The sequence below is a fragment of the Wolffia australiana genome, chromosome 15 (assembly GCF_029677425.1).
Source record: "Wolffia australiana isolate 7733 chromosome 15, ASM2967742v1".
NCBI classification, from domain to species: Eukaryota; Viridiplantae; Streptophyta; class Magnoliopsida; order Alismatales; family Araceae; genus Wolffia; species Wolffia australiana.
The window spans coordinates 5,882,641-5,908,845 of record NC_135849.1 but is presented as its reverse complement, the minus strand read 5'-3'; the positions used below and the strand labels follow the sequence as shown (position 1 = coordinate 5,908,845).

General features: G+C 41.7%; 2 protein-coding genes across 8 annotated transcripts; one reads left to right on the top strand and one right to left on the bottom strand.

Annotated features, from left to right (window-relative positions):
• The first annotated feature begins 8,790 nt into the window (after positions 1-8,790).
• Positions 8,791-10,466, top strand: HB-1 (homeobox 1). Of its 2 annotated transcripts, XM_078587720.1 has the most exons (5): positions 8,791-9,206; positions 9,300-9,424; positions 9,535-9,573; positions 9,699-9,938; positions 10,166-10,466. In XM_078587720.1, the coding sequence occupies exons 1-5, from the start codon at positions 9,044-9,046 to the stop codon at positions 10,349-10,351; spliced, it is 753 nt and encodes a 250-aa protein (XP_078443846.1). In that variant the 5' UTR covers positions 8,791-9,043; the 3' UTR covers positions 10,352-10,466. The 2 variants fall into 2 exon arrangements, with proteins under 2 accessions (XP_078443846.1, XP_078443847.1); XM_078587721.1 differs by lacking the exon at positions 9,535-9,573 and having other exon boundaries at positions 8,792-9,206.
• A 20-nt stretch (positions 10,467-10,486) lies between these two features.
• Positions 10,487-26,054, bottom strand: MBD9 (methyl-CPG-binding domain 9). 6 transcript variants are annotated; one of them, XM_078587716.1, is made up of 11 exons: positions 19,263-20,323; positions 17,590-18,247; positions 16,456-17,505; positions 15,931-16,385; positions 15,777-15,865; positions 14,403-14,695; positions 13,995-14,330; positions 13,820-13,918; positions 12,932-13,300; positions 11,443-12,849; positions 10,487-10,804 (listed from the first exon to the last, which is right to left on the bottom strand). In XM_078587716.1, exons 1-11 carry the CDS (start codon positions 20,183-20,185, stop codon positions 10,547-10,549), a joined length of 5,937 nt encoding a protein of 1,978 aa, XP_078443842.1. In that variant the 5' UTR covers positions 20,186-20,323; the 3' UTR covers positions 10,487-10,546. The 6 variants fall into 6 exon arrangements, 5 of the variants coding, with proteins under 5 accessions (XP_078443842.1, XP_078443844.1, XP_078443843.1 ...); XM_078587718.1 differs by having other exon boundaries at positions 15,777-15,838; XM_078587717.1 differs by having other exon boundaries at positions 14,403-14,705; positions 15,777-16,385; positions 19,263-19,827; positions 19,924-20,323.
• Positions 26,055-26,205: the final 151 nt, after the last annotated feature.

Genomic DNA, 26,205 nt, shown 5'->3' with positions numbered 1-26,205 from the left:
TATGCATAATTATATACCTACGCTAACACTTTCTTTATAGTCATCCACTGTTCTCTTCTTTTACTTATATATAGAAAGGAGCCTCATCACCTACAATGCATTGATACACATTTGATATTTTGTGCTCATACAGGGGAATAATCCATATTTCTCATTGTCTTGTAGGAAGAAATTAGTCGGTACCCAAAACACTATGTGGCATCCACTTTTGAGAGAGCGATCTTGCTGTTGAGAGGTCTGAGGTCCACTATTTCAATGAGGAGTGAACAAATTCTAGGATTATATTATCATACCTGGCAACTCATGCCACGAGCTCTTCCCAAGCCTACAGGGGTCATTCCAGACATTTCAAAAAATGCTTGAGATTAAATTGAAGTAGGGATAAGTCAAGCTAAAAGTTAAATTTATATTTTTAACAGTTCATGCCTGTTTCATTTTTTAAGGTGAATGGATAACTTAAGGAAACATTTACAGGTATTTCTAAGAGATTAACAATGATTAAGTAGGGCCCATTTGATAATCCCAATCAGCATACTAATTTAAAAAAACTAACATTTTTTATATTCATATTTAAATTTTCATTAATGCTTGTTATTAAGGCTTATATTAGTCTTAATAACATGCATTAATGAAAATTTTAAGAATAAAGTTCTTATTTTCTTAATTTTATGGTTATTTTCGATAACTTTTGTCACAATCATCGCATATAGAAAATATCTTACTCAGTCATTATATATATTAGAATATTTAAAATATTTATAAATTATATTATATTTTTAGAGTGATATTTTATTTTCCCCAATTTTCAGGTATTTGTGTGGAATTTTCTGAATTTAAATTCATAATAAATATAGTTTTAAGTTAGAAAATAAACCTTTTGAATTTATTTAAATATTTTAGGTATTTTTTGAATTAATTGTCCTCCATAAGTCCGTACCACATTGGCAAGCCTCCACACAGATCAAAGATTAAACCACGATATCTACCGATCTGGAAGAATTTTTGGCTCAAATTTTGACCGTAGATTTTTCTTTCTCCCCTCTATCCATCCACTAACACTCATCTATAAATAAACAACCTCTGTCCTTGTAAGAAAGTCATCCTTGGCTTTGATTCCTTATTATGATTAGGAAATTTATTTTCTGATTAAAATTTTTGTTTGGGTCCATTGTTGTATTCCAAGAGCAAAGGATTGACTGGTGATCTGATCAGGAGTAGTGAAGATGAAACATCACTTGGCCCATCAGGATTACTATGACGAGAGAGTGAAATGTTTATTTTTTCATTCACTCCACCTCCATATTGGTCACTACCACCGATAGTAAATCCATGCCACTACATAACTCTACCGCTCACTGATGAAAATCTACCATCATCTCCATATCACAGTTATCGATGATATTATGTTCATTTGCATCACTTCATTCACACAACCACTTTAAATCATCACCTCACATTACCAACATGCCCTTAACGGTATTCTCAATTTACAACTATATTTTCAATTTTATTTTTAATTTTTAAAAAAAATTATATTAATTAGGAACATTATTTTCTTATACCTTTAAAATCATTCTGAATTACTTTTCAAGAGTTTGATTTTATTATCTTATATTTAATTCATAGAGAAGATATAAAATCCTTTAAAAAATTATAGTTATAATTCACTTATTCAATACTTTCACCCTATGGATTTGACATTCACTCTATGCTTTTAAGAAAAATTATAAGTATTTTTGTATAAATCAGAAGCCTTAAATGAAAATAAACTAACACATTTTTTTGTTTCATCACATTGGTGGGACACACTGCAGGTATGATGCAAAATCTGGCCATGTAGAGACGGTGTCATAGAATAAACTTGCACAACATGTTATGATTTCCTAATTACAGTTCAAGGTCCATCAGGTCAAAATCCCAGACAAAAGAACCTTACATTGGCCCAAGCTTGATTCTTAAGGCTTTGAGTGGATGAATTGTGTGTGCTGGACATATCACATTGACATAAGTTCCTCATAAGTCATATAATCATAGTCGTCTGATGGTCGGCAGAGATCCAAACCTACATCCATTAGTTTTGAGTGTTCTTCCCATTCTTCTCTGTATGGTGCCAGACATTGAAATAATTCAATTTTATGATATATCTATGACAATTCAGTGTAGATTTTGGTTCTCTATAAATCTAGATTTAGACCATTCTATTGAATGAAATATCACACAAAATAAAGGAGGAATAAATTCTTGAGTCGAGGGCTCGGAAGCAGTGAGCTAATAGATGAAGAAGTGAAGAGCTGGTAATTCTTGGCAGATTCTTACTAGGTTATTTTTTTTCCTCTTCATTTTGTTAACAATTTTTAAACAAAAAATAGGATTTTATTTATGATTTTCCATTATTTTATTGTTCCCACGCTTTGGGCATGAGGTCATTTTAAAGACCTTAAAACATATTTTTTATTCAATTTACTAGTGTGGCTCAATCATTTTGAAAGACCATACATGAACATTTTTTATTCAAATTACCCAAATAAAATATTTTCAGCCCATGTCCATGTTTTTAATCCTTGTCCCAACATTAAAGTTTTCTTGAACTATTTAAATTTGAAAAAATTATCACCAATCTAATCTTTGTCTCAAAGAAAATAAAGTGGGATAAGGTCATCAGTAATCAAATTATTGAGTAAATTAAATTATCTCATACTAATGATTGAAATAGATATTTTTATACCTTTCAATATTTCAATTCAACTATTTATTAAAATCTATCTTTTCACTTAAATAAAAATATTACATAAAATCAAAAAAAAGGAAAAAATAATAATTTTAAACTGCATTAATTTGGGGATTTAATTTGCTTTTATTATCGAATGAGAAAAGGTGGAATTTCATCGCAGTCCACTAAGAATACTAATTGAGTAATAAACAATATTTAAACATGAGTATGAGTTCCTTTAATATAGTGGTGTGCTAAATGATATCCAAAATTTTTAAAAAATTGCATGATCCCATGATAGGGAAATAATAAGATACTATTACATTCACTAAAAATAAAATGGGATAAATTACCACACAAATATTTTGTTGCTTCCCAATGTCCTTTCTTGATGCATTTAGATCTGAAATATTTAGACCAACATAATTAATGTTAGAAGGTATCTAATACAATTATTTAGCTACAGAAAAAAAATTATTTGAAAAGATGTTGAATATCTTTAACATCATTACGGAGTTATAGAATTATGATGAAAGGCTAAATGACACCCTAATAGTAATATCTTCTTCAAAATATAAATGGCCCTTTAATAAAGGTAAAAGTTAAATAAGCCTATATTTTTAATGTAGAAAAGAGCATACATAAGCTTAAAAATATCAACAGAACTTCCATCATATTTTTTTGTAATATGTGCTTCTGAGACATTTTTCTCTTTACTTGGGGATAAGGGTCTGCGGGGGATCATTTTTGAATCAGAACTGACTGGATCCGGTAGTCAATTACATATCGATTTAGAATTACTAATCAACTAAAATTTTATTCAGAGGATGATGACCAATCAAAATTTCCAATAAGTGAAGATCAATTGGATGTATCAATCAAGATATATATAATAAAAACAACAAATAAATGAGCAGATTGGATGATATACCTTTGATCTTTTGATATGATCAGTATGACAGATCAAGAATGGATGTTTAATTGGTCAAATTGGATCAATCGGATCATAAGACAGGTTGTTCCATCCATAAATAATCAATATTAAATTATCTGATCCCTGGTTGTTTAATCATATTCCCCCCCCCCCAACAAAACACTCATAAACTTGTGTCTTATGTATAACATGTCTCAGGTTTGTCAGTAATGATATGACATGATTGCTGGTGATGATAAATAGATTTGAGGTCGAGTTTGTGTTGATAACCTCATTTGTAATTGAATTATTAAAATTTTATTGAATGGAGATTTGTAGCATCCTTCAAGTAAATACATATTGAGATTGTGGAAACATGAGCTTTTGATATAGCTACACCAAATTCCAGACCAATTAGGGCAATAAAAACCCCTCAGCTGTATCAACATTACGACCATTGCAACCAAGATGTCTATGGGGATCCTATAGATAAGGGAAACCAGATAGTCTCTAACCCTATGGGAGGAGAATTAACAGAGCAAAATTTAATGGCTGGAAAATTTACATGGGTTTATTTTTCCCTTTGTATTGATTTTTAATAATTCTTATTTAAATTTTTGATTTTTTAATTTTTTAAATTTTATTTTATTTTTTAATTTTATTTAGCTTGATTTAATTTTCCTTTAATTTGTTATGATTTTTAATTTCAGTTTATTTTTATAATTTGGTAATTTTAAATTTTTTGTTTATTTTTTTGTTTCACTTTATATTTTTTAATTTCATTTTATTTTTATAATTTGGTAATTTTAAATTTTTTGTTTATTTTTTGTCTCACTTTAAATTTTGTTTATTTTTTTATTTTTATGATTTTTTAATATATTAATTTGTCTCACTTTATTAATTACTTTTAGATTTTTAATAATTTTTCATAAATTGTTAATTTTATTATTTATTTTCATTTCGTTTTTAAAGTGAATCTGGTAAAGAAGAGCCTTTTTAATCTGATGTGACAGCTTACAGATCCGAATCGACCATTTTAACTGGAGAAGCAGCTGCATCTATAAACCCTCGGCCGCTGTTTTTTTTTACTTATTTATGTTGTTCACATATCTAGACTTTGTCAATTTGCACCACTGCCAATGTAACCATATTAAGCTAGTAACTTAGAGCGTCTTCCATCTTCCATCTTACACACAATATCTATTAATATTTCGTTCTTGAATAGAATGCCGATTCAGGAAAGATTCCAATAGGAATCTTAGCTTAATCTCACTTATACTTATAATGCAGAGGTGAGAGTTGCATGCAGAAAATGTAAAATGCACTCAAGGGGTGGGTTTTTTTGTTCATCTTTGATTACAAAATATCTCTTCTCTCTCTCCCTCTCTCTCTCTCCTCGGCTTCATAGCTTCCTCATGTGGATCAGAATTAGAGAGAGAGAGAGAGAATAACGTATTTCTGGAGCACCAAAGATGATTATCGTACACAATTTAGTTTGTTTAGTTGAACTTTTAAATGAGTCAAATTGGTGAAAATTGAGACAGAGAGAGAGAGAGGGGTGTGTTTCAGGATGACAGGTAGATACGTATGGCTTGTAGATGCCTATTGCAAATATTTCAGAAAAAAAAGAAGATGCCTATTGCAAAGCAGTGGGCCAAAAAATAGTTTGCTTAGTTGAAATTTTATAATAGGGTCCAATTGGAAAACTGAAGGAGAGATGTAGAGAGAGAAACTTGATTCAGGAAGAGTATCAAATAAATATGATACATAGATAATCATTGAAAAGCATGAGAAACAAGAAAAAATTCCAACTGGAAAACAGAAAGAGAGATGTAGAGAGAGAAACTGAATTTGGGAAGACTATTCAATAAGTATATGAGGCATAGATACTCCTTGATAAGTATGTTTAATTGAGATTTTATTGAAGAGTCCTATTGGCAGAGAGAGAGAATGAGAGAAAGAGAAAGAAAGAAAGAGGTGTTTCAGGACGATCATTACGACACATAAATAGTAATTGCAAAGCATAGGACCAAGTGTGTTTAGTTGAAACTTCATAAAATAGTCCGATTGGAAATTAGAAAGATAAATTTAGTTAGAGAGAGAAATCTGATTCAAGATGACAATTAATATAACGCATAGATACTCCTTGAAAAGCATGAGACAGTATATAGTATTTTAGTTGAGATTTGATTAAAGAGTTCAATGGGCAAACTCCAAGAGAGAGAGAGAGAGGGAGGGAAGACCACAGAATAGTGTGTTTAGTTGAAACTTTATAAAATAGTCTTATTGGAAAACATAAAGATAGATCTACCTAGATAGAGAGAGAGGCCTGACTCAGATAGACTGATAAATATAATGCATAGATACTCTTTGAACTGCGTGAGACATTGTACAGTATTTTTAGTTGAGATTTGATTGAAGAGTCCAATGGGCAAACTCTGAGGAGAGAGAGAGAGAGAGAGAGGTAGATAAATAAGGCGTATTGATACTCCTTGCAAAACGAGGAGACATAATATATTCTATCTTGTTGAAAACTTATAAAATAAATCGAATCTGTCAGAAGAAGCATCTAGTCACAATCGACCTCTTTAGTGGATAACCAATCGCATTTAAGAACCTTCCACCGCCGGTTCATTTGTTTTATACATCCATGTCGTCCAAAAATTCAAATTATTCATTAATCTTCAACCGCTTTCAGCACGCCCGCATCAAGAACTAACTTTACGTATCCTTCATCTTCCATTTACCTATTAATTAAGTAAAGATTCAACAGTTATCTCACATTTTTTCTTTGTATATAAATAGGTGCTCCACACAAAGCAGGAGTAACGATGCACTGCACTTGGTGAAGATTTATAAAACAGTCGAATAAAAATAGAGAGAGAGAGAGAGAGACCCGTCAACAATAATTTATTTTATTTGCATCTAACGAGAAAGAGAGAGAGAGACCCTTCAACAATAATCTTACATTTATTTTCATTACATCTAAATAGATGCTCTTTCCAAAGCAGGAGTTACAACGCAGAGCGTTTGGGAAGATTTATAATATAGTCAAATAAAAATAGAGAGAGACCCTTCAACAATAATCTTATTTTTATTTTATTTACATCTTAATAGATGATCTTTGCAAAGCAGGAGTTACAATGCAGCGCGTTGGGTGAAGATTTATAAAATAGTCAAATAAAGATTATCTAGAGAGTGAGAGAGAGACCCTTCAACAATAATTTTACATTTATTTTCTTTGCATTTAAATAGGTGGTCCTTGCAAAGCAGGAGTTAGAATGCAGCGCGTCGGGTGAAGATTTATAAGAAAGTCAAATAAAGATAGATAGAGGAAACAAGCCAATTGCCAACTTTCAAGTTTCAACATCGTTAAAACAATAAAATTAAATTAAAACATTAAAGAAAGATGGCGGGATCAAACGGAAGTTCACGTCCGGATTCATGAGGTCAATGGAAACCCACTTACGGCATGACGAGAGGAGCACGTTTCCGCGATAAGACTGCTATCCATTTTTTTCAATTATCCCATCAAGATCGCAACTTTTCTTATCATGGGTCCGTTGAAAAAGAGAAAAATATATAAAAATATTGATAGTTCTACGCGAGAAGAGGGAGGAAGAGTGACGGCATGAACTCGTCTTGGGTTTCTCTTCCAATTGAATCTTGGCAGACAATAATAGACTGCTGTCCTACGTTTCTTACGGCTATTGTTTGGAAATTATTTATTACCGTAGCTTGTTTATCCTTGTCTTACTTGTCCATAGCAAATAGAAATGACTACAAGGGTTGGCTCCTTCTGATAAAAAAAGACTGCCTGTTCTTGTACCATAGCGTTATCCTGGATATGACAAAACAAGGCCAGGTAGGCTTATCAGGTTTGTCTAGTTGTCTGAAGAATATCGAAAAGTTCATTAACTTTCATTATGATTATTGGAAGGAAGAAATTCAATAGAGGTTTGAAATGGCAAGGTACATTAAGCTAAATAATTACATAGTTTTTAATCTTGCGGCAACAAACAAGTTTTCTAGATGCGTATGTCCATAAAATTCGCCAAATATATTTATTTAGAATTTTGGAAGCGGAAAGGGAGAGAGATTATTTTTGCTTTTAAATTGTCAAATGGCTGTAAAGTCAGAGCAAAATATCCCTTGAAACATTTCCTTATCGGCATGAAAATTGATGCTTTCAGATTTTATGGAATTCACTTCGATTAAAACATCTATGTACGTAGATACCTTAAAGTACATACTACAGTAGATAAGTAAATAGATACAAGTCAACCTAGAGTACTTTTATGTTTCAAGTTGTACAAAAGTATAAAGATAGTGCTTGGTAAAAAAATGAAAAATCAAAATGCTATTGAATGAAGATAGTGCTTGCACTTTTCAATCTCTTGCATGTCTATATCTCCTGCATAGTAAGAAAGGTGTTCCTGGAGCTCTCACCATCACACTTATGTCTTGCATGTGATGCCCAACTCATTTATTGATCACATATTAAAAAACTTAGCATGGTGGGACTGATACTCACATCTTCAATTAAATACTCTACCAGAAAACATTAATTTATACCAGTTAAACCCAAGTTTAAGGAAACACATCGAATAATCATCCATAAATCTCTTCTCTAACCCAGCCGACATGCTTTTCCTTTCGGTGTCATGGTGTTTATAAGTGGGTCCTCTCTGGGTTTCACCAAGAACTAAAAATAAATAAAAACATGTGAAGATAATACCAAACATACCCACTAGAATCTTGGTTTCCTCCAATCCATGTGTAGGGAAAAAGATGAGCTTGACAACTCAAAATTGAAAAAAAAAAGAGAGTTTCTTCAGCCACTCGGTTGATGCTTGCAGGACTCGTCAAGTCGCCCTCATTGTCCCCTTCATTCAGGGACCAAAACTTTATTATATAAGTTCCTGCAGATATATGGCTGAGGTGAAGATAACGTGCATGCGGTGGATACAGTGGGCGGTTTCCTACCGTTGGATCTGAATCGGACGGCAGATGCGGCCCCAGTTTTTCCCCGGGAAACACAATAAGAGAAAAGAAGTCAACGATTCCCAGGAAGGGCCCACATCTTGATATGGGTCCACATCAGACTGATCGGACGGTCAGGATTTAAGGTGGGTCCTACCCACTTCTCTGCCACTATACAAGGGACCAGTTTTCTCCCATGGAGGGGGGGGAGGAAGGTTCTTTCTCTACAACTTTCTCTCTCTTCTCCTTCTTTCTCTCTCTAGAATACCGGGTCGTCCCCTTGGGAAGGCAGCGCATGATGGGGTTTTCGCTGACCCCGATGAAGACGCCGACGAGGCTTCTCTGGAGTTCGAGCTTCTTCCGCCACAAGGTTCACATCTGACGGGGGAATTCAGGTGTTTAGAGAGAGGTAGGAGAGAACTCATCTGATCTGAGATATGAAGAGGAAGAGCGGATCGGAGGGGTCGGCCTCAGATGTTTGCGCCGAGATTTTGAAGGATTCTGGCCGATTGATCTTCAACTACGCGCCATTTTCGTCCTCCTCCGCCGCCGCCGGCAATGTCGTCGTGCTCGGCGGCGGTGGCAAGAGCAGTCTTTCAGGTGAATTCTCATGTTTTAAGCATGATCTGGAGAAAGTCCGCTGTTCTTCGATAGAATCATTCATAATTGGGGAAAAATTGAATGTCTTTGAAGGTTGTTATGGCGAGGGAGGGGGGAAATGGGCGAGCAGCTACGATTCCTTCGCCATGGATGATGATTACTACTACTACGACGACAAGAACCTGCCAGAGAAGAAGCGCCGCCTCACTCCGGATCAGGTAAAACTATTTCCACTTACTTTAGCCGAGAAAAGTTTAAGAGGAAGAGTAGCGCCCTTACTATAGCTTTTAGCACAATGGTGGGCGCTTGAATCTTAACATGGTATCAGAGCCGAGGCTGGGGGGCTTCGCATCCTCCAAGAACTACGGTAAATGTTGAAGACAACTAACACCCTGAAAATAAATGTTTGCGAGGAAAAGCAGTGCGCTTGATATTAGCTATAGGTTTCGGCAGAATGGTACGGGCTTGAATCTTACCAATCGGGTTTGGCAGGTGCACATGTTGGAGATGAGCTTCGAAGCGGAGAACAAGCTGGAGCCGGAGAAGAAGCGGGAGCTGGCGAAGAAACTGGGGCTGCAGCCGAGGCAGGTGGCGATCTGGTTCCAGAACCGTCGCGCCAGGTACAAGACGAAGCAGCTGGAGCGGGACTTTGACCGTCTCAAGTCCTCGTATGACTCCCTCCTTGCCGACCACAATGCCCTCCTCAGCGACAACCTCGGCCTCCGCTCCCAGGTCAAACCCACTTACTCAGGTTCTCCTAGCTGATGGCGAAGATCAATTGATGTAGAGTCCATCAGATGCATATCGATTTTTTTATTATGGATCCAACATTTCTATCTATCTTGTCTCCAAAGTAGATAGAAAGATCAAGAAATGCTGAACAAAAAAAAGCTCTTTCGATCAATTGATTTAAAACGTTCATCTCGCTTTTCGTTAATTTCCGCCGCGCCAATGGGCAGATACTGTTGCTGACGGAGAAGCTCGAGGCCAAGGAGGAGGTGCAGTCGGCACCCCCAAGGGTGGAAGAGGAGTTGAGCGCCTACCTGGTAGACTCGGCCGACTCGGAGCTCCCCGAAGACGCCGGCAGCAATGACGAGGACCAGCAGCTGCTCTGGACCTCAATCCATGGCTGGGAATGGACCTGAAACAATGAATCAATCCACGGGGCGTTAAGACACGTTTTACATGTGCGTAAAATTGGTGTCGCCCCCCCCTCTCCATTGTTTCTTTCTCTCTCTAAAGAAGAGCAATTTTTGGTTAGTGGGTCAGCAGAGAGTTGGTGCTCATAATATATATACAGACAAGAGGGAGAATGGAGGTGAGAGAGAATCCTTCTCTCTCTAAGAGGATTCTCTCTGGGGGGTAACATCTGGAAGGTCCTTCTTCTTCTTAGAGGGCCGGGACGTGGGCTTTGACGACTCCGTGGCGGCGGAGTCAGGCACGTAAACAATGGACACGTCCAGCGCGTGGATGCGGAGGGCGAGGGAGGAGACTGTGCCGGTCTTCGCGGAAGCGGTCAATGACGACCAGAACCACCACCCGTTCTTCAAGTGGTCTGTCTTGATCATCCCCTCTAGCACCATGCTGGTCTGAACCATCTTTGCGCCCAATCCACCCAAGCAAGTAAAAATTAAAGAAATAGTTAGAAATAGGATGACACGTGTCACAGCGTCAGAGAAAAATATAATCATTGAAAAGCATAAAGTAAAGAAGCAAAAATCATCAGAAATGTTATTTTTCACAAAGTAGAAGTCAAAAAAAAGTTGGAAAAAATAATTAAAAAAGAGAAACAACAGTGGAAGAGGTCAGCGAAAATAATATCGTTCAAAAAGCAGAAGAAAACCATTAAAAAGTTGTGCAACAAAAGAAGTCAGAAAAAAATGGATTCCCACCAAATGACCAAAAATAATAACTAGAAACATTCTCAAGTGAAGAAAATCCGATAAAGCATTTTAGTTTATCAAACAAAAAGCAGAAGAGAGAAAATCGTTCCAAACGATAAATTAAAGAGAGATATCAAAAGAAAATAACAATTCTCGGCTTTCTAGAAAACCAATAACAAAAAAAACCTCGGAAACAATCTCAAGCGAAAGAAGTCAAATAAATCATAATTGTTTAGAAGACAAAAAAAAAACATTAGCAATATACCAGATGAAACGAAGAAATCTTGGTTTTTTTTTGAAAGAGAACTCTTGGTTATCTTAAAATCCAAGAAATAAAAAATTAGGGAGCTCACCTGGTAGATGGAGAGGGCAGACTTAACGAGAGAACGCCACGCACGTCTCCTCTGGGGCAAGGCCGGCAGCGGCCGGAGAGCATCCCCGGGCAGCGCTGCCTCTATATCGAGGAGATTCATCTTCAGCTGCTTCAAGATCTGCGCCGCCTTCCCTCTGACGGGCCCCGACGACAATTCCAAAAAACTCCAGTCCACATCCTCCGAGTCATCTCTGATTCTGATCTCTAAATCTTGAACTGGCTCAAAACTACTGTCGGGATCAGCGGGAGAAGATACTTCATGGATGAGAGAAACAACACCGTTAGATCCAATAAGCCCGATCTCCTGCACCATATCTTTGATGCTACCCTTGGGAGTGAACCTCCGGCTGATCTCCCCGGGATCAAACGGACATAATCTCTTGATAATGCCAGCAGTAATTGCGCATTTGTCTTCCTTGGCGTGGCTCTCTAGCTCTGGTTTAGTCCCAAATGTTTGGTGGCAGCGGGGGCAGTGGTGCCGCGAAGCCCAGACTGGTTCCAGGCACTCGCACCGCCGTATTCTCTCCTCTGCGTTTTTGGGCTTCCTGGGTCGCTTCTTTTGCCCCTCCCCCATGTCAGGCTCCGGGAACGGCCCGTACTTGTTCTCCAGCAAGGCCGCGGCCAGGGTAAGAGGCAACTGAGGTGGCATCACTCGATCGCTGCCACGCGCGCCTGCCGCCACAAGAATCTGATGGCTGGGGAGCCGCTGCCACTGTAGAATGGCTTCCTTCAAGTCCCACTCTCTCGGATCGCCCTCTTGAAGGCAGCCCACCAGCTTGTCGACTTCCTGCTCCGAGTCGTAGATCGTGAAGGGACTACCTTCTTCAGCCTCGACAAGTAGCCACGGACGGTGGCGAGGCCTGACGATGGACCAGTAAATCCGGCCCAGAGAATCCCGGCCCAAGAAGTCCCTCCTAAGAGCTGATACCAGAAGCTGCGACTCCAAATCCACAAAGGACTCCTCTAAGCGGGAAAACTCAGCCTTGAGGGAGTTGAGCTCAGCAGCAGCAGAACAGGGTCCAGAGTTCTCCGACGTTTGATGCCCTGCAATCGGCAGATTCTCAATGTCGGTACCAGTAATCGAAGAAGAATGGATTCCACTGTCAGGCATTATCACTGTGGCCGAGCCGCTCGTTGACGGATCTTTAACAGGCCTAACAAGGTCTCTTGAATCAATCTGTTGACCAGTTTCGTTGACCTTTTCTGAGTTCTCCTTGGACATTCTCAGCAGTAAGTCTTCCCTAAATTTAACACTAGTCCACTCAAGAACGACAGTCCGGATCTTCTGCTGGAGCTCGCTGGATACATCCACACACTGATCGAGCTGCTCTCGTACAAGAGCCGAATTCAGTACTTCATCACATAGAAATTTAAGCAAGAAGGTCCGCTGCAAAAAACATGGATAAGAAATTCATGAATATACAACCAATCTTTTCTAGATAAAAATAAAAAAGATTATTAAGACAAACCTCTTCCACACTAAGCTCCCAGTACTCTTTCTTCTCCATGGAAATCGCCAGCTGATGTAGAACATCTTGAAACATGTGACGGTCCTGCCGTCCACTCAGTTGAGAAGTTGAAGAAGATGCTCGAATTTGCTTAGATTGAATGCCAATGCATGATGGGCAGTACCAATTTCCCTCTGGGATCTTCGAAAGCGGAGGGTTCAAGCAATAAGTGTGGTACTCAGAATCACACGTGTCACAGAGCAAGACGCTGTCGTCATCCTTGTCAATACCGCACACCTTGCAGACTCCCTCTTCCCAGGGGGCTTTGGGTATCTCACAGGCGTCATTTGGATCATCTCGATTCCCAGGATCCTTAATCAGACTGAGGACCTGAGACATAACGACGGGGAAAACTATCAGATCTAAAGCGAGGTTTCCAAAAGGTAAACTATTTTTTTTCGAAGAGTTCCAGAAGATAAATTGTAAACTGTATAATCAAGAAATAATTTTTTTCAAAGGCATGAAGGTGCAAAGGTTTCTTCCTTGTATCAATAAGATAGTTTTATTCAGGGTTGGGAGAAGATCACAAAGTCGTCATTCTCACCAAGGTCATCATAAATAATGAGTTCTTCAAAATTATGACCATTCAGAAATTGTCAATCATAAATCATCGCTAACATACAGGTTATGGACACGCACAGTACCACACGGAATCATCCTCATGCTTTTGTTCCTCATCAACCAGAATCGTTGTAAATTCAATCTTCGCATGATAGTATAGCCAGATCTCAATATTTACCGGCAGCTTATATATGTTTACTCTCCAATCTTTAAAAATGTATGGAATATCTGTTTTATGTCTTATTATAACAAAGAACTAATATAAAGAAATTGAATAAAAAATAAAACCTCTTCCTCGAATAGGGATTCGAAATTCTTCGACAAACTTTCAGCCAATTCCACCAAATTAGGACGATCCCCGTACGCCATGAAGATATTTTGCCAAACCTGCAAGGCCAAGGGTAAAAGTTCAGGCTATTGATGATCCCGAAGCAAGTGAAATAATAGAATGAAGAGAACCTACCTCCCGTACATCCTCCAGAAAAACTTCATGGGCTTCACCATAAACACCAGCAGCTAATCTTAAATCAACCGTCCTGAAGTCTAAAGGGCGAGAAACCATGGCGGGGAAGCCAAGAATCCCTTCTTCATCATTATCATAAGGATTTGAAAGAGAACAACCCAACAGATTACAGAAGACTTTATCTTCATCCAGGGCAACCGCTTTCCGTAGCACGATTCGGCATTGTTTCATAATCATCTCTGATCTTGTTTCATTACGTGTAACCTTTCTTCTCTTGACGGGTTTGCTGGGAGGACTTACCCCAGACACCATTTCTAACACGGATATAACAGTTTTCTACATGAATATATAAGAAATGATTAGAATTCACATAGAACATAAGTAATTGATAATTTTTCATTTGCGTACCTTGGTTGGCCCAGACGCATTCCCTTTGTATACCTCCTTACTGATTGAATGTTCCAAGAGTTTTCTCGCCCAATCTGGCGGATTTTTTTCCAGAGATTCATACACGCAATTTCTAATCCTGGTTCCCACATTAGTTGGAAGCTTCCTCACAGGTTCCAGAGGCTGCGCCCAGTCTGGGAGGCCTGAGCTACTGTTCGTAGGAGGAACAGGGGGAGAATCAACAGATTCCTTTTCCTCCACTGAAGGCGCATCATTTTCCCTCTTCATTGCATTGGAAACTTTCTTGTAACTCTCTGCAAGCAGCTGAGAAGGTCATGAGTTAGTTAAGAATGAACTGAGACATTGTTAAAATTAGATAATATAATGAATAAGTTTCTTTTATTATTTAGAATTTCCATCGAGTAATTTTTGGGGAAAAAATAAACGAAAAACATAGTTATTAATTTTTGGAAGTCAAAAGTACACTTACAAAAGAGACTGAAACTTCTTCTGTAATATCTAACCAAATAAAAAAACCAAAAAATGCTATTACTGATAAATTAGTCTGTAATATTTAAGTATTTACAAAACTTTAATAAGACACATTGCAGCACATATATATTGAGTGAAGACCCTCAAGCATTTTTTTTATTATTTTCCACGAGGATACGACAAAGTCATCGTCATCACTTGCCCCCAACTAGAATGACAAAGTCATCACCATTCTCATCAGCAGGAGATCAACTAGATTGACGAAAACGGTGACAATGACGATGGAGGGACGTATCCCCTCTACTTATAGCAGCAAGCATCTTGTCTTGTTTCAAGATGATGACAAAGAATCGTCATTGTCATTTGTATCAAGCAGGATGACGATGACACCAATGAGATTGTCTCCATCACCATCATTATTCCTCTGCGACTAGGTTGATGAAGACGAAATCTTCATCGTCACTGACACACAAGCTTGAGAAGATGACGATTTCTGGATGACGATAATGACTTTGTCATGGGATGGCGAACACTCATCTGCGACTGGGATGATTAAGACGAAATCTTCATCGTCACTGACACACAAGCTTGAGAAGATGACGATTTCTGGATGACGATAATGACTTTGTCATGGGATGGCGAACACTCATCTGCGACTGGGATGATTAAGACGAAATCTTCATCGTCACTGTCACATGAGCTTGTGATGATGACGATTTCTGGACGACGATGATGACTAGTCCTGGGATGGCAAACACTTATTTACATATTACCAGGAAAATTAAAGATAAATGTGTCAGGATTAAGTAGAAAAAATATTCAGATGTTTCCTCGGGAACTTTATTAACTCCATCGTTATTGAAACATTAATTATAAAGATAAGTGAGGTTATGAGGAAATTACCAATGCATCTGCTTCCATACCGGCAACCCCACCCAGCGCTCCACAGAGCACGCCACCGTCGCCTTGTATACAGCGGAAGATCTTCAAACCTTCGCGAGACGAAAAATCGGAAGTTTCTAGGTTACGATTTGCAGACAGGACTGCTAAGATATACCTCCGGGCGAGTTCTGGCCATGACATTGCATTTACCGGAAGAATATCAATCTTAGATGCCTTCACCTGAATAGAAACATCAACATCTCGTTTCCTCCCTCGCCTAGACTTTGATTCTCCAGGATCAAAACTCGGATCTCCAAAAACTGCGACCTTCGACAGCAACTCGCCCACTAAAATTTTCAAAAGTGAGATATGTAATCTCGACAGAAATTTTCCAGTGCATCGGCCAAAGGTACGTGATGCAATCAACTCCACAGAAGCTTCTTTTCTAGATCCTGTATCCACCTCAACAAACATCGACGTATGATTCCCGTTAATCAGATTCCCAGTGGTGATTTCTCTTTGGTCAAAGCTGAGTGGCCATGGATTAATGAGTTCTTCTTCAAGTTCGTCAAGGGATATTGGTTCTCCCAGGCCCAAAATTCCAAAGAAGCGCCAAAGGAATTCCCATACCTGTAAAAAAAAACCTTTAAAAGATGAAAAAAAAAGTTATATTCTGGAATAAAAATTGCCATTTATATACCTGGATTACATCACCCATGAGCTCGACGGGAAGCCTACTGTTGAGAGGTCGTCCCTGAGGGATTTCATTGGTTGAATTAAGCTCTTCGACAGGTTCCTGGACTGCAGTTATTACAGGCTGTCCATATAACCTAGACAAAATCTCTCTTTCCAATTTTTGGTCCGTTCCCTGCACCATCGGTCCAAGAAAACTACTTGCGACGGTTTTACAGTTGCTTCTCTTCGACAAAGGCTTATATCTCTTGCAGGAAAGCGATCCAGGAAGACGTTCAATGATTTCCAGCACGAAATCCATGTCCAATCCAAATCTGTCATGCTCTAGCCAAGCAGCCAGCAATTGACAAGAATCTTCGAGCTCATTCTCACTGTTTATAGTCTTTGGGATAACAATCGGACTCAAATCACAATAAAATCTTGCCAAGTGACCAAGCTTTTCCCTCACCTGTTCATTTTCTGATGACAATCCATCAGATATTGTATGAGAACAACCAAGGTTTAGATTGCCTGTGTGACCAAAAGTCTCGTGGCATGAATTGATTAGCCTCTGAGAAATTGTTCTCCATACAGCAGAGGATGATCTTCCACGCGCGTAGAATTCCTCCATTTCATTCAAATGGACAACTTTCCGGGCATCTCCTGAAGATATTATTTGACTCAGCTGGTTATCCGAGGTAGCTGAGAAGCATGACATGAAGTCCTGCTGAGATAGATCAGGTTCTAGGGCTAGTATTCTGACGTAACTCAAATCTTCATCGGCAAACTCATCAAGTGGACTGTGCGGTTCTGATGGAATAACACCGGAAGGGAAAAGAACAATCTTCCCACTTGGGATTTGTTGAGATGAGCAGGGATGTCGCTTGATTTTAAACAAAGGGCCAGAATCGCCACCATCACAAATTTTGCACTTAAAAACAGATCCAGTAACCTTGTCATGCCACTCACACTCATAGCCGACCGGCCAAATGTGATATTTATCATGATACGCTCTTCTTCTGTCGACTTCACCCAAAGAGGTGATGAAGAAATCGCCAAATTGAACGGGTAAGCCAATCTGGAAGCACATGACTAAGCAAACATCAGACAATTTGAAATGATTGAGCGAAAGAAAATAGTAAGAATATAATAAGATACTCACATGCAATTGATGGGAATCCATTTTCCCACCAGAAACTACTCTCTCGATCGACGACGGTTCAGAGATTTCATCGTCAGAGGAATCTCTACAGCGTCTTTTCCGTAGGACTCGCGTTTCAGAATCAGAACCCTTTCCTGAGAGTCGTGCCAGGCTTCTCATCCTTTTGTTCTGAGGTAAGGGCGTCTGCAATGCGTCAGATTTCTCACTTCCTTCTTCAGCCTTTGGCAATAACCCAAGGTAACGAGCGACATCGATCATTGAGTCAAAACGATCACCACTAGGCGAGCAAAAAACTGCATTAACATCATGCTTTTTAGGCCCCTGTTTGAACTCTACAGCCCAACCATCCTCCAGCAAACCTTGTCTTTCCGCAATAAAATCCTTTAGGGTTTGCAAAAAGATATCTGATTTTAGCCGACTTGACTTCCTCAGCGCAATCTTCTTACTTTGATGAGGTGTCCTAGGTGGATAAGACAAAAGCCCATTCTCACTCGCCTTCTTCTGGTCAGTCAAACCTTCCGTTGACATCGACCCCACATTGGACTCTGAGTTCGGATATCTTTTCTTTGAGTTGGATCCCTCGGTGATGTTCTCCATCTCTGTATATGAACACCCACCATTGAATCTATTGCAAGAATCTCCATTAAAGCCAACGAGCCTGATCATGGAAGGAGAATGAGATCCGATTATATTCAGGTCAAATTCATGGACTCGAAAAAAAAAATTATAAGAAAGCATTGTTCCACAGCAGTAGTAGAAAGTTAAAAGAAATATTTATACTTGTATGTTTCTTGAAAAAACACGATATTTGAGGAGTAAGAACAGAGAAACAACACTCTCTCTGCACAACAGAAAACCAGAAAGCCTCATGAGGCTCCTCATTGTCGGTGGATCAATTAAACGTTCATGATATTTGAGGGTCAAGAACAGAGAAACAACACTCTCTTCACAACAAGAAATCAGGAAGCCTCATAAGTCTCTTCATAGTCGATGGATCAATTGAAAAGATCCAGCAACCCAAAAGCAAGATAATGGACAGATGAGTATCATTTTTTCCCTGCAGAAAACGCATGGCATTTAAACTGAAATTAAGAGCACAATAGACAAAAGGCCAAGGAACAATATGAAAAACATTTTATAAGATATGGGCGGTAAAAGAGGGAAACATGTGAATAGAGTTACTCAACTCTTGTTTTGTTGGTACCCATTGTTTAACAGACTGATAAGCCTTGAGAATCGAGACGACAGCCAACGTCAACATTAACTGATGGTTATTTTGATACTAATACAAAAGCATTCCTGGCCACGTTTAAGAAAAAAATGATTTTTTTCCAAGGAAAAAAATTGGTTTTGATATTCAGCAATAAGAGGTCGATATTTAAGTTCAAACGAAGAGTGAGAGACGTTTTGTGTCCTAGGTTTTCCTTGCGTGGGTTTTGTTCACTTGAACTTTTTTTAACTCCAAACAACAACTTTTGCGCCCAATCAAACGAAAAACTTGGTGAGAGACATCACCGAAAAACAAATGAAGATAAAAAAGCAATCTTTCTCCGAAAAACGAAATATATCTCCTCGGGAACAACATAAAACAGAACAAAAAAAATTCACGCGAACGAACGCAACAAAAAGACCGACAACGAACAAGACCCAAACAAAAAACGACGGAGATAAACCTGCTGGTTTCTTCAAAAGAGCTATCGCCATTCAGCCGAGCATCACGACCGCCCGCAGCGACACCATCTCCATCAATCTCGCCGGGCGGCAGTTCGTTCATATCCAAAAACCCAACTCCCCATCTCTTGCCCTCGCACCTCCTCTTCCGACAGTCGCCACAAATCCACTCATCAAGAGACTGCGCCTGCCGATTCTTGATCTTCACGCAGGCAAGATGAAATCCCCGATCACAGCGATCACACACCACAGTCTCCCTCTTGGTCTCGGGCAGCCCACAAACAGCACAATCAAATCCCTCGCCTTCCCCGGCCTCCCCGGGGAACTCCGCTATGCCTCCCTGCCCCACCGGCGGGTTCGCATGGAACCGAAACGCGACCTCGTAGGCGTCGACGACGGCTGAAGTCGGCGTCGTCGCCGCCGCGTCCACCGCAGGAGAAGGGATCTCGTTGAGATCGATCGAGAGCCCGATCGGACGGCTGCGCCGCGCCTCCTCGCCGCGCTCCATCAACGCCTCCGCTCCGCCATTCCCCCCCCCCCCGTTAGGGTTTCGCCATGAACGGCAATCTGCGATCGGAGAGAAGCACAGATTTGAAAGAAGAGAGACTTCAGAGAGGAGAAAAGAAACTACCAGTACAAAGAGATATAGAGAGGTGCGGTCACCGCTAAATTGAACGGGTCCGGTCACCGCCTTCTTATCGGGCCTTAATGGGCCCAATAAGGCTTTCTTTTTAGTCTGTTGGGTCGTCTCGGTTACTGCATGGAAGAAGCGGCTGCCGGCCCAGAGACGGCGGCGGGTCGGCCTCATCCGCCGGCTGACACGGCGGCGGCGGTGCTGAGCTGGCAGCCGCCCCCTTCCTCGCCCGACACTTGACGTTGTCTTCGCAGCACTTGACGACAGCGGCGACGCCAGCGTAGTGGCCATGGGCCAGGGCGTAGGCCCAAATCAGCAGCTTCCTCGGCACGCTCACGTCCACAGCCGCGTTGACCGTTGACTCTGGATTGACTTGGTCAACGGAGACTGTGTAGAGCTTGATCCCGGACGGGAACGTGCCGCAGGTGCTGTCCCGGAACAGCGCGTAGGCGCTCCGGAGCAGCACGGAGGCGGAGTCCCCTTCTTCCTCCGCCGCCCGTCCGACGCGGACGTCTCTGATCTTAGCCAGCGTGGCTGCGTGGCAGCTCCCCTCGTCCTCTGCGCAAATCTCCTCGGGCCGCAAGTCCACGACGAGCTGGGGCCCAGCGTCGACCGGCGGCGGCGGCGCGGCTGCCGCCGTCAGCGTGGCCAGCCTTGCCACGATGGCCCGGCACCAGGCAGCGGACGCATGGCGGCAGATCCGGGAGAGGTTGGCGGATGACAATTTTGGGGTCCTCAACCGTTTCCGGATCCGCTCGTTGACCGACTCCAGCGAGTCAACGCGGGCCTCTGCCTCAAGAAGGCGGATGAAGCGGAGGATGTACCCGCAGAGGCTGGTCTCGGAGAGCTCCGGGCAGGCCAGCTCGGGGAGGCTGCCCAGGTCCCCCAGCTGGGTAACATGGTCCAGCAGTACACCGAACATCCTCTCCAGGAGAGCATCGAGGGTCAACGCAGGGTCTCCAGGCGGTGGCGGGGCGTTGACCAGGCGAGAGAGGGCCCTGACGTAGCGGGCCAGCACCACGGGCACGATGTCAGCCAGACAGAGGGAGAAGCGCTTGTCAGCCCGGATATAGGCGTAGGCCCGCTCCAGCGTTGACCAGTCCTTACTCTCCTCCAGCAGAAAGGTGTAGAAGAGTACGTACTTTCGGATGCAGGTGATGAACTTCCTGGAGCTCTCCGGGAGCGCCACCTCAGAGCACCGAGCCCGCCGACGGCCCTTCTTGGCCACACTGTCAATCTCCCACATGTTAAATGTGAATGATGATCGGGAGGACCGGAAGCAGAACCCAAGCTCGTCCTTGGCTCGATCCAGGTCCCCGGGCTCGCCGCGCCGGTACAGGCCCTGCGCGAGCCGGTACCGGGCCCGGTGAAAGTGCTTCAGCTCACCCTCCACGCAGGCCTCGAGCCCAGCCAGGCAGTCCTCGTACAGCAACTGCCAGGCCCGGTCGAGCTGCTGCGGCTCCAGCGGCTTATCAATATCAGACCCGAGCAGCTCGTCGACCTGGTCCGTGGCCAGCTCGCGGAACGGGCATGCCGCCACGGTGCGGAGCACGACCAGGTTCCGGCTGCCGAGGCCAGACAGGAGCTTGATGCGTGAGGCATGGAGACGGTACAGCGGGTCAACCGCAGAGGGGTTGAGAGACACAGCCTGGCTGTAATACGAAAGTGCCTTCTCTGAAGAGTACCCCATCTTCTCGCAGATCTTGCCCATATAAAAGGCATGGATCCACTCGGGCTTGAGGGCGAAGGCCCGTTCAAAGTGGCGCATGGAACGCTCGCAGAAGGCTCGCCACGTGGCGTCCCGGGCCGGGACCGTTGACCGCTGGTCGTAGAATGGGACGACATTCTGGAGGCTATCGTAGTAGACGAGGCCAAGCAGCTCGTGGACTTGGCTTTTCTGCTCCGGTGTGCTTGCCAATCCCAAGCTCATTAGCAAGCAGCGGCGACTGCGCCGCCGACCCATCTCCACTCTTAATGGAAGACTTAGATTCTTCTTCCAGTCGGCGGCGTTGATGTGCTTGCTGCCGTCATTGAGTAGCAAGTCAACCTCCTCGTCATATACATTGGCTAGCTTCTGCCAGCTCTCGAACCTCAGCGGATTATACATGAGATCATACTTGAACAAATTAGCACTCTGCTCCACAAACTCTTCTCCTTCCTTTTTGAGGACGAACCCGGGAATCTTGTCTGTGGCGCTCATCTCCTCTGCCTGGGCAAGGAAGAAGTAGAGATTACTGTAGACCTCGTGATAGGGTTCCATGTTGACTGAGCTGAGATTCCCCAAGTTGACTTTTCCAAGGATGGCACCTGGGGCTCTGTTGTTGGCTGACACGGCAAAGTCGCAGAGCTCTTCTTCAGGGAAATCTGAATCTTCAAGAAATTTCTGGATGGTGCTGCGGGTGAGGACCTCGTCCGGAGGCTGCGGGAAGTGCTTGCGAATGGCGCGAAGGACTCTTCTCAGTTTCACAATGCCAGCCCGGGAAGAAGCTCTGGCATAGGGGAGGATGTATTGGAACACGTCAGCGCACTGCTCCATGGTCTGGAGGTCTCCTCTGTTGGTGTTCTGGTGCTTCGCGAGATCGTCCTCGCAAAACGAATCCTGCCCAGTTTTCAGATTCAGCCCGTACAAGCAGAAGAAGCTTTGATCCAGAGCATTGTCTATGCCCAGCTCCACCTCCGCAGAGTCTCTACTGTTGTCCTCTGTCACATCATCGTTCTTGCTGGGAGAGCAATGCGTTAACTTGAGTTTGACATCCAAGGCAAGAAGATGCTTAATGGCGAACTTTAGAAATGTTCCCTCGCAGCCTTCGCCATCATCGCCTGCGCAGCAGAGACCATACTCAGCCAGCAAATCGTGCACCGCCACAATCAGCTCGACTTGAGTCTTGATGGGAACAGAATTATCAACATGCTGGAGCTTACAGAAGGCCACAGCAGCATCTACAAGAATCCCGTTCTTTAGCTCTTTCACAGCATCACACATCACCAGCACTAGAAGAGACTGGATCTCGCCAATGGTATCAGTTGCCACAGAGTCTGATATGTTCTTGACTTTGGTTACACTTTGTGATATCACCTTGACTTCGTTATGAATCGGTTGGTCCAAGCGAGATGACTCAACGACGGAATTCTTCTTCAGCTCCAAGTTTGAAGCGCTTTTCATCATGCCAGCTGTGCAAGCAAGTAATTGTAGCTTTCTCTTCAAGCAGCGTAAATAAGCTAAGACATCAATTGGGTCCTCTTTCTCGCATGCAGAGAGAAGAACATCCAGCGCCTCTACTTCAACGGATCTGAGATCTTCCCTGACAGAACGACACATGTAATCAGAGTGAGTGTCCTCAGCCGAGAGAAAGACAGGCGAGAGGAGATCTATGCAGCTCCTGTGTCTACCTTCGCTGGTCAACTTAGTAGCTTCCTTGAGCAAGGAATCGGCCCTCAATAAGTTTAACTGATGCTGAACTCTGTCCACAGACAACGATCTCATCACTCTACAGTGCGGCAGTGGGATAGTGCAGCCTAAGTCCTTGAGGATCAACAAACAAATTGAAAACTCTTCGATGGCCTTCTCTTTGCTGCTGTTCGAAATGGATATGCAACCGCTTAGCCAGAAAAAGCGAACCCAGAAATCTTTGCTAGAACCTTCCATCTCACCAGGAAAGACAGAAGAATCTGGTGAGAAATCCAGAGATACGAGCTCGACAACCTTGCAAAGATGATATGATGCTTCTCCAAAGAACTCTGCTTGCTTCGAATCCTCGTCAGCAAGTACCCCTTCGTCATAGTAAAGCTCTGCAAGAAATAGAGTACAAAGAGGTGTTCTGTCCCGGCCATACGATCTTGTTAATCTCTCTAAGGATAATAACTTGCCAATGCTGCTGTGATAAGGAATGTTTTTCTTTGAAGCAACCTTTTCCAACAGTAGGTGACCAATATGCAAGAAACCGAAATTCTGATGACAATTCATGACGAACCCTCTCACATCATGAAATTCGTTTGCAGATGAATACTGCAAATCAGAAGAGATTGACTCTATTGTGATTGAGTTCTTCAATATAAATGGCTCCAGAAATCGACGTACAGTCTTTTCCAAATCCTTTTGCCGTGTTGAATCCATCTCTTCCTTTTCAGTCTTCCGACTTCTGAGCCTTCCAAGGCGCGTAACTCTCCTCTCTGCCGGCTGATCCTCCTCAACATAAGTTTCTTGTTCCTTGACTGAAACTATCTTCTCCAAGTCATGAACAGGAAGGGAAGAAGAATCTTCCAAAATACCTTCGTCTTTAATATCCTTTGAAGGGCTTTTCGGACATAAGTGTATAATTACCTTGATATCATTGTTCTTGAGATACCATTCATAATCTTCAGAAATCATGGCATCAAGCACAGCATCCGCAAGGGCTTCCCAGGTCACATTTGCCAAAAAAACCTCGGTATTTTTATTTCTTCTTTTTGATGGAGACTCATCCTCTTCATGATCTTCTAATCCTTTCCTCTTGGCTGAAAACTCAAGTCTGGCGTGCTCAGGCTTAATCTTATCAATACCACGCGGCCCGAAATCCGACGGCTCACAGCATTCAATGGTGGTCTTAACATGCAAAGCACGAGAGTGAGACGGCCAGTGTCTAAGAATTAAATTTGAGACAGAAAGGCAATAAACCTCGTCCCCGATTGCTATGAGCACCTCCAAAAGTTTCTCCATGCAGTTCCAGTTATTTGGGCTGCAGACAAGTCCTTGCTCAAAGGCCCATCTTGAGATGCTCAGCAAGCCCATTGAGCAGGAAAGAGTACCCAATTGATTCCACACAACTGGATCTCTATCATCAATTTCCACAGCTTGGAGGTAGCATTGAAGGGCATTATCATAGAATGAAGAACCCTGTCGAAGGAAAACAGCAGCCAGATTCTTTAGAGAGAGGAATCTCAGTTGACGCAGATGGCTGTCATTGTCATCGCTGGCTACAGCGCTTGATATCAGGGGATCTTTCAAAACAGATTCTAGAAGTTGCTGAGCTTTTGTGTAATTTTTGGCATGCAAATTTACGAGCCCATCGTGGTAATTTTGTGTGAGGCGAAATTCTTCGGCTTCCTTGGAAGGTGCAAGATTCTCCCACTGTCCCCTTGAATCTTTATCGTTGATGGCTGTAATGGAGAACATTGGCAATGACAGAAGATTGGCCGCCCTCAATCAAATGCACTTAGAGCATAAATTCTGCATTCTGGAAAATGAGCAGAGAAATAAATTTTCGACGTCACTTTCATGAGAAGAATATGAAAGGGAATGCATAAGATGAACATCTTATGAAAAACTTGTTTTCTATGAAAAGGAAAAGAATCGTTCATCAGTTAAAACATAGAAGAAAGAGGAAAGTATTTACACAATAGTAGATCGAGGTTCCAATTACAGATTCATTTACCATGGAAAATCATACACAAGTGGCTTCTAACGCAAGTGTTTCCCATGAAAAGCTTGTTCGGTCAAGTACTTTCCCTGAGCGCCTCATCTGCGATAATAAAATTTAAAGGTAAAAAATATAAGAAAATGGAAGCAAATTTTCAAATGGACTTATATCTCATAAGAAGAAACAAGCAGCCAAGATTAATCCGTTTTCTCTTTAAACTCAAAATGGTAAATGCGAAGAGAAATATCAACCTCCGATTAAAGCACCGCTCAACACCAGATTCGAAAAACACTAGATGCAAAGAAAAAGGAAAAATGGAGGAGACGAAGAACACCTCGACATCCATGGCCGTTGCAAGTTAATTGGGATAAAATTAGGTTATCCAGCGGTTATTCTCGTCCAATGTCGTGACAATGTGTTACATTCTAAAAGACATGCAAGTAAAACACCTTAAATGATTCCAAGTCACCCTAGTCTCGAGGTAAATAAAAATTCAGGGAGGACATAAAAAATTCGAAATCAACCGTAAGACATGGCAAGATTCGATTCAAGAAAGACTATCGAGGTAAGATTCTAAGAACTGAATGATTCCACCACAAGAACATTAAGGATCTAGTCGAAGCAAATATTTGACCTGAAATTGTTGGCCAGTCAATGGAAAGAAATCGCAAACCCCGATCAACTCAATAAGCTCCGAGATCGAGAGAGACCTCGCTTGAATTAACCTTGGACGTCTGACTTTCTTTACCAAATGTAAGAAATGCTCCAATTCAAGCGATATTTTGCCTCTTAATCCTCATATTATATTCTTTACATAAAAAGTAGCTAAAATGGAATTTCCCTATTATTGCTTAACCCACAAATAGGGAGCAGCATGTCCGGGATGAGATGACGGGATGGATGACAATGGTGACG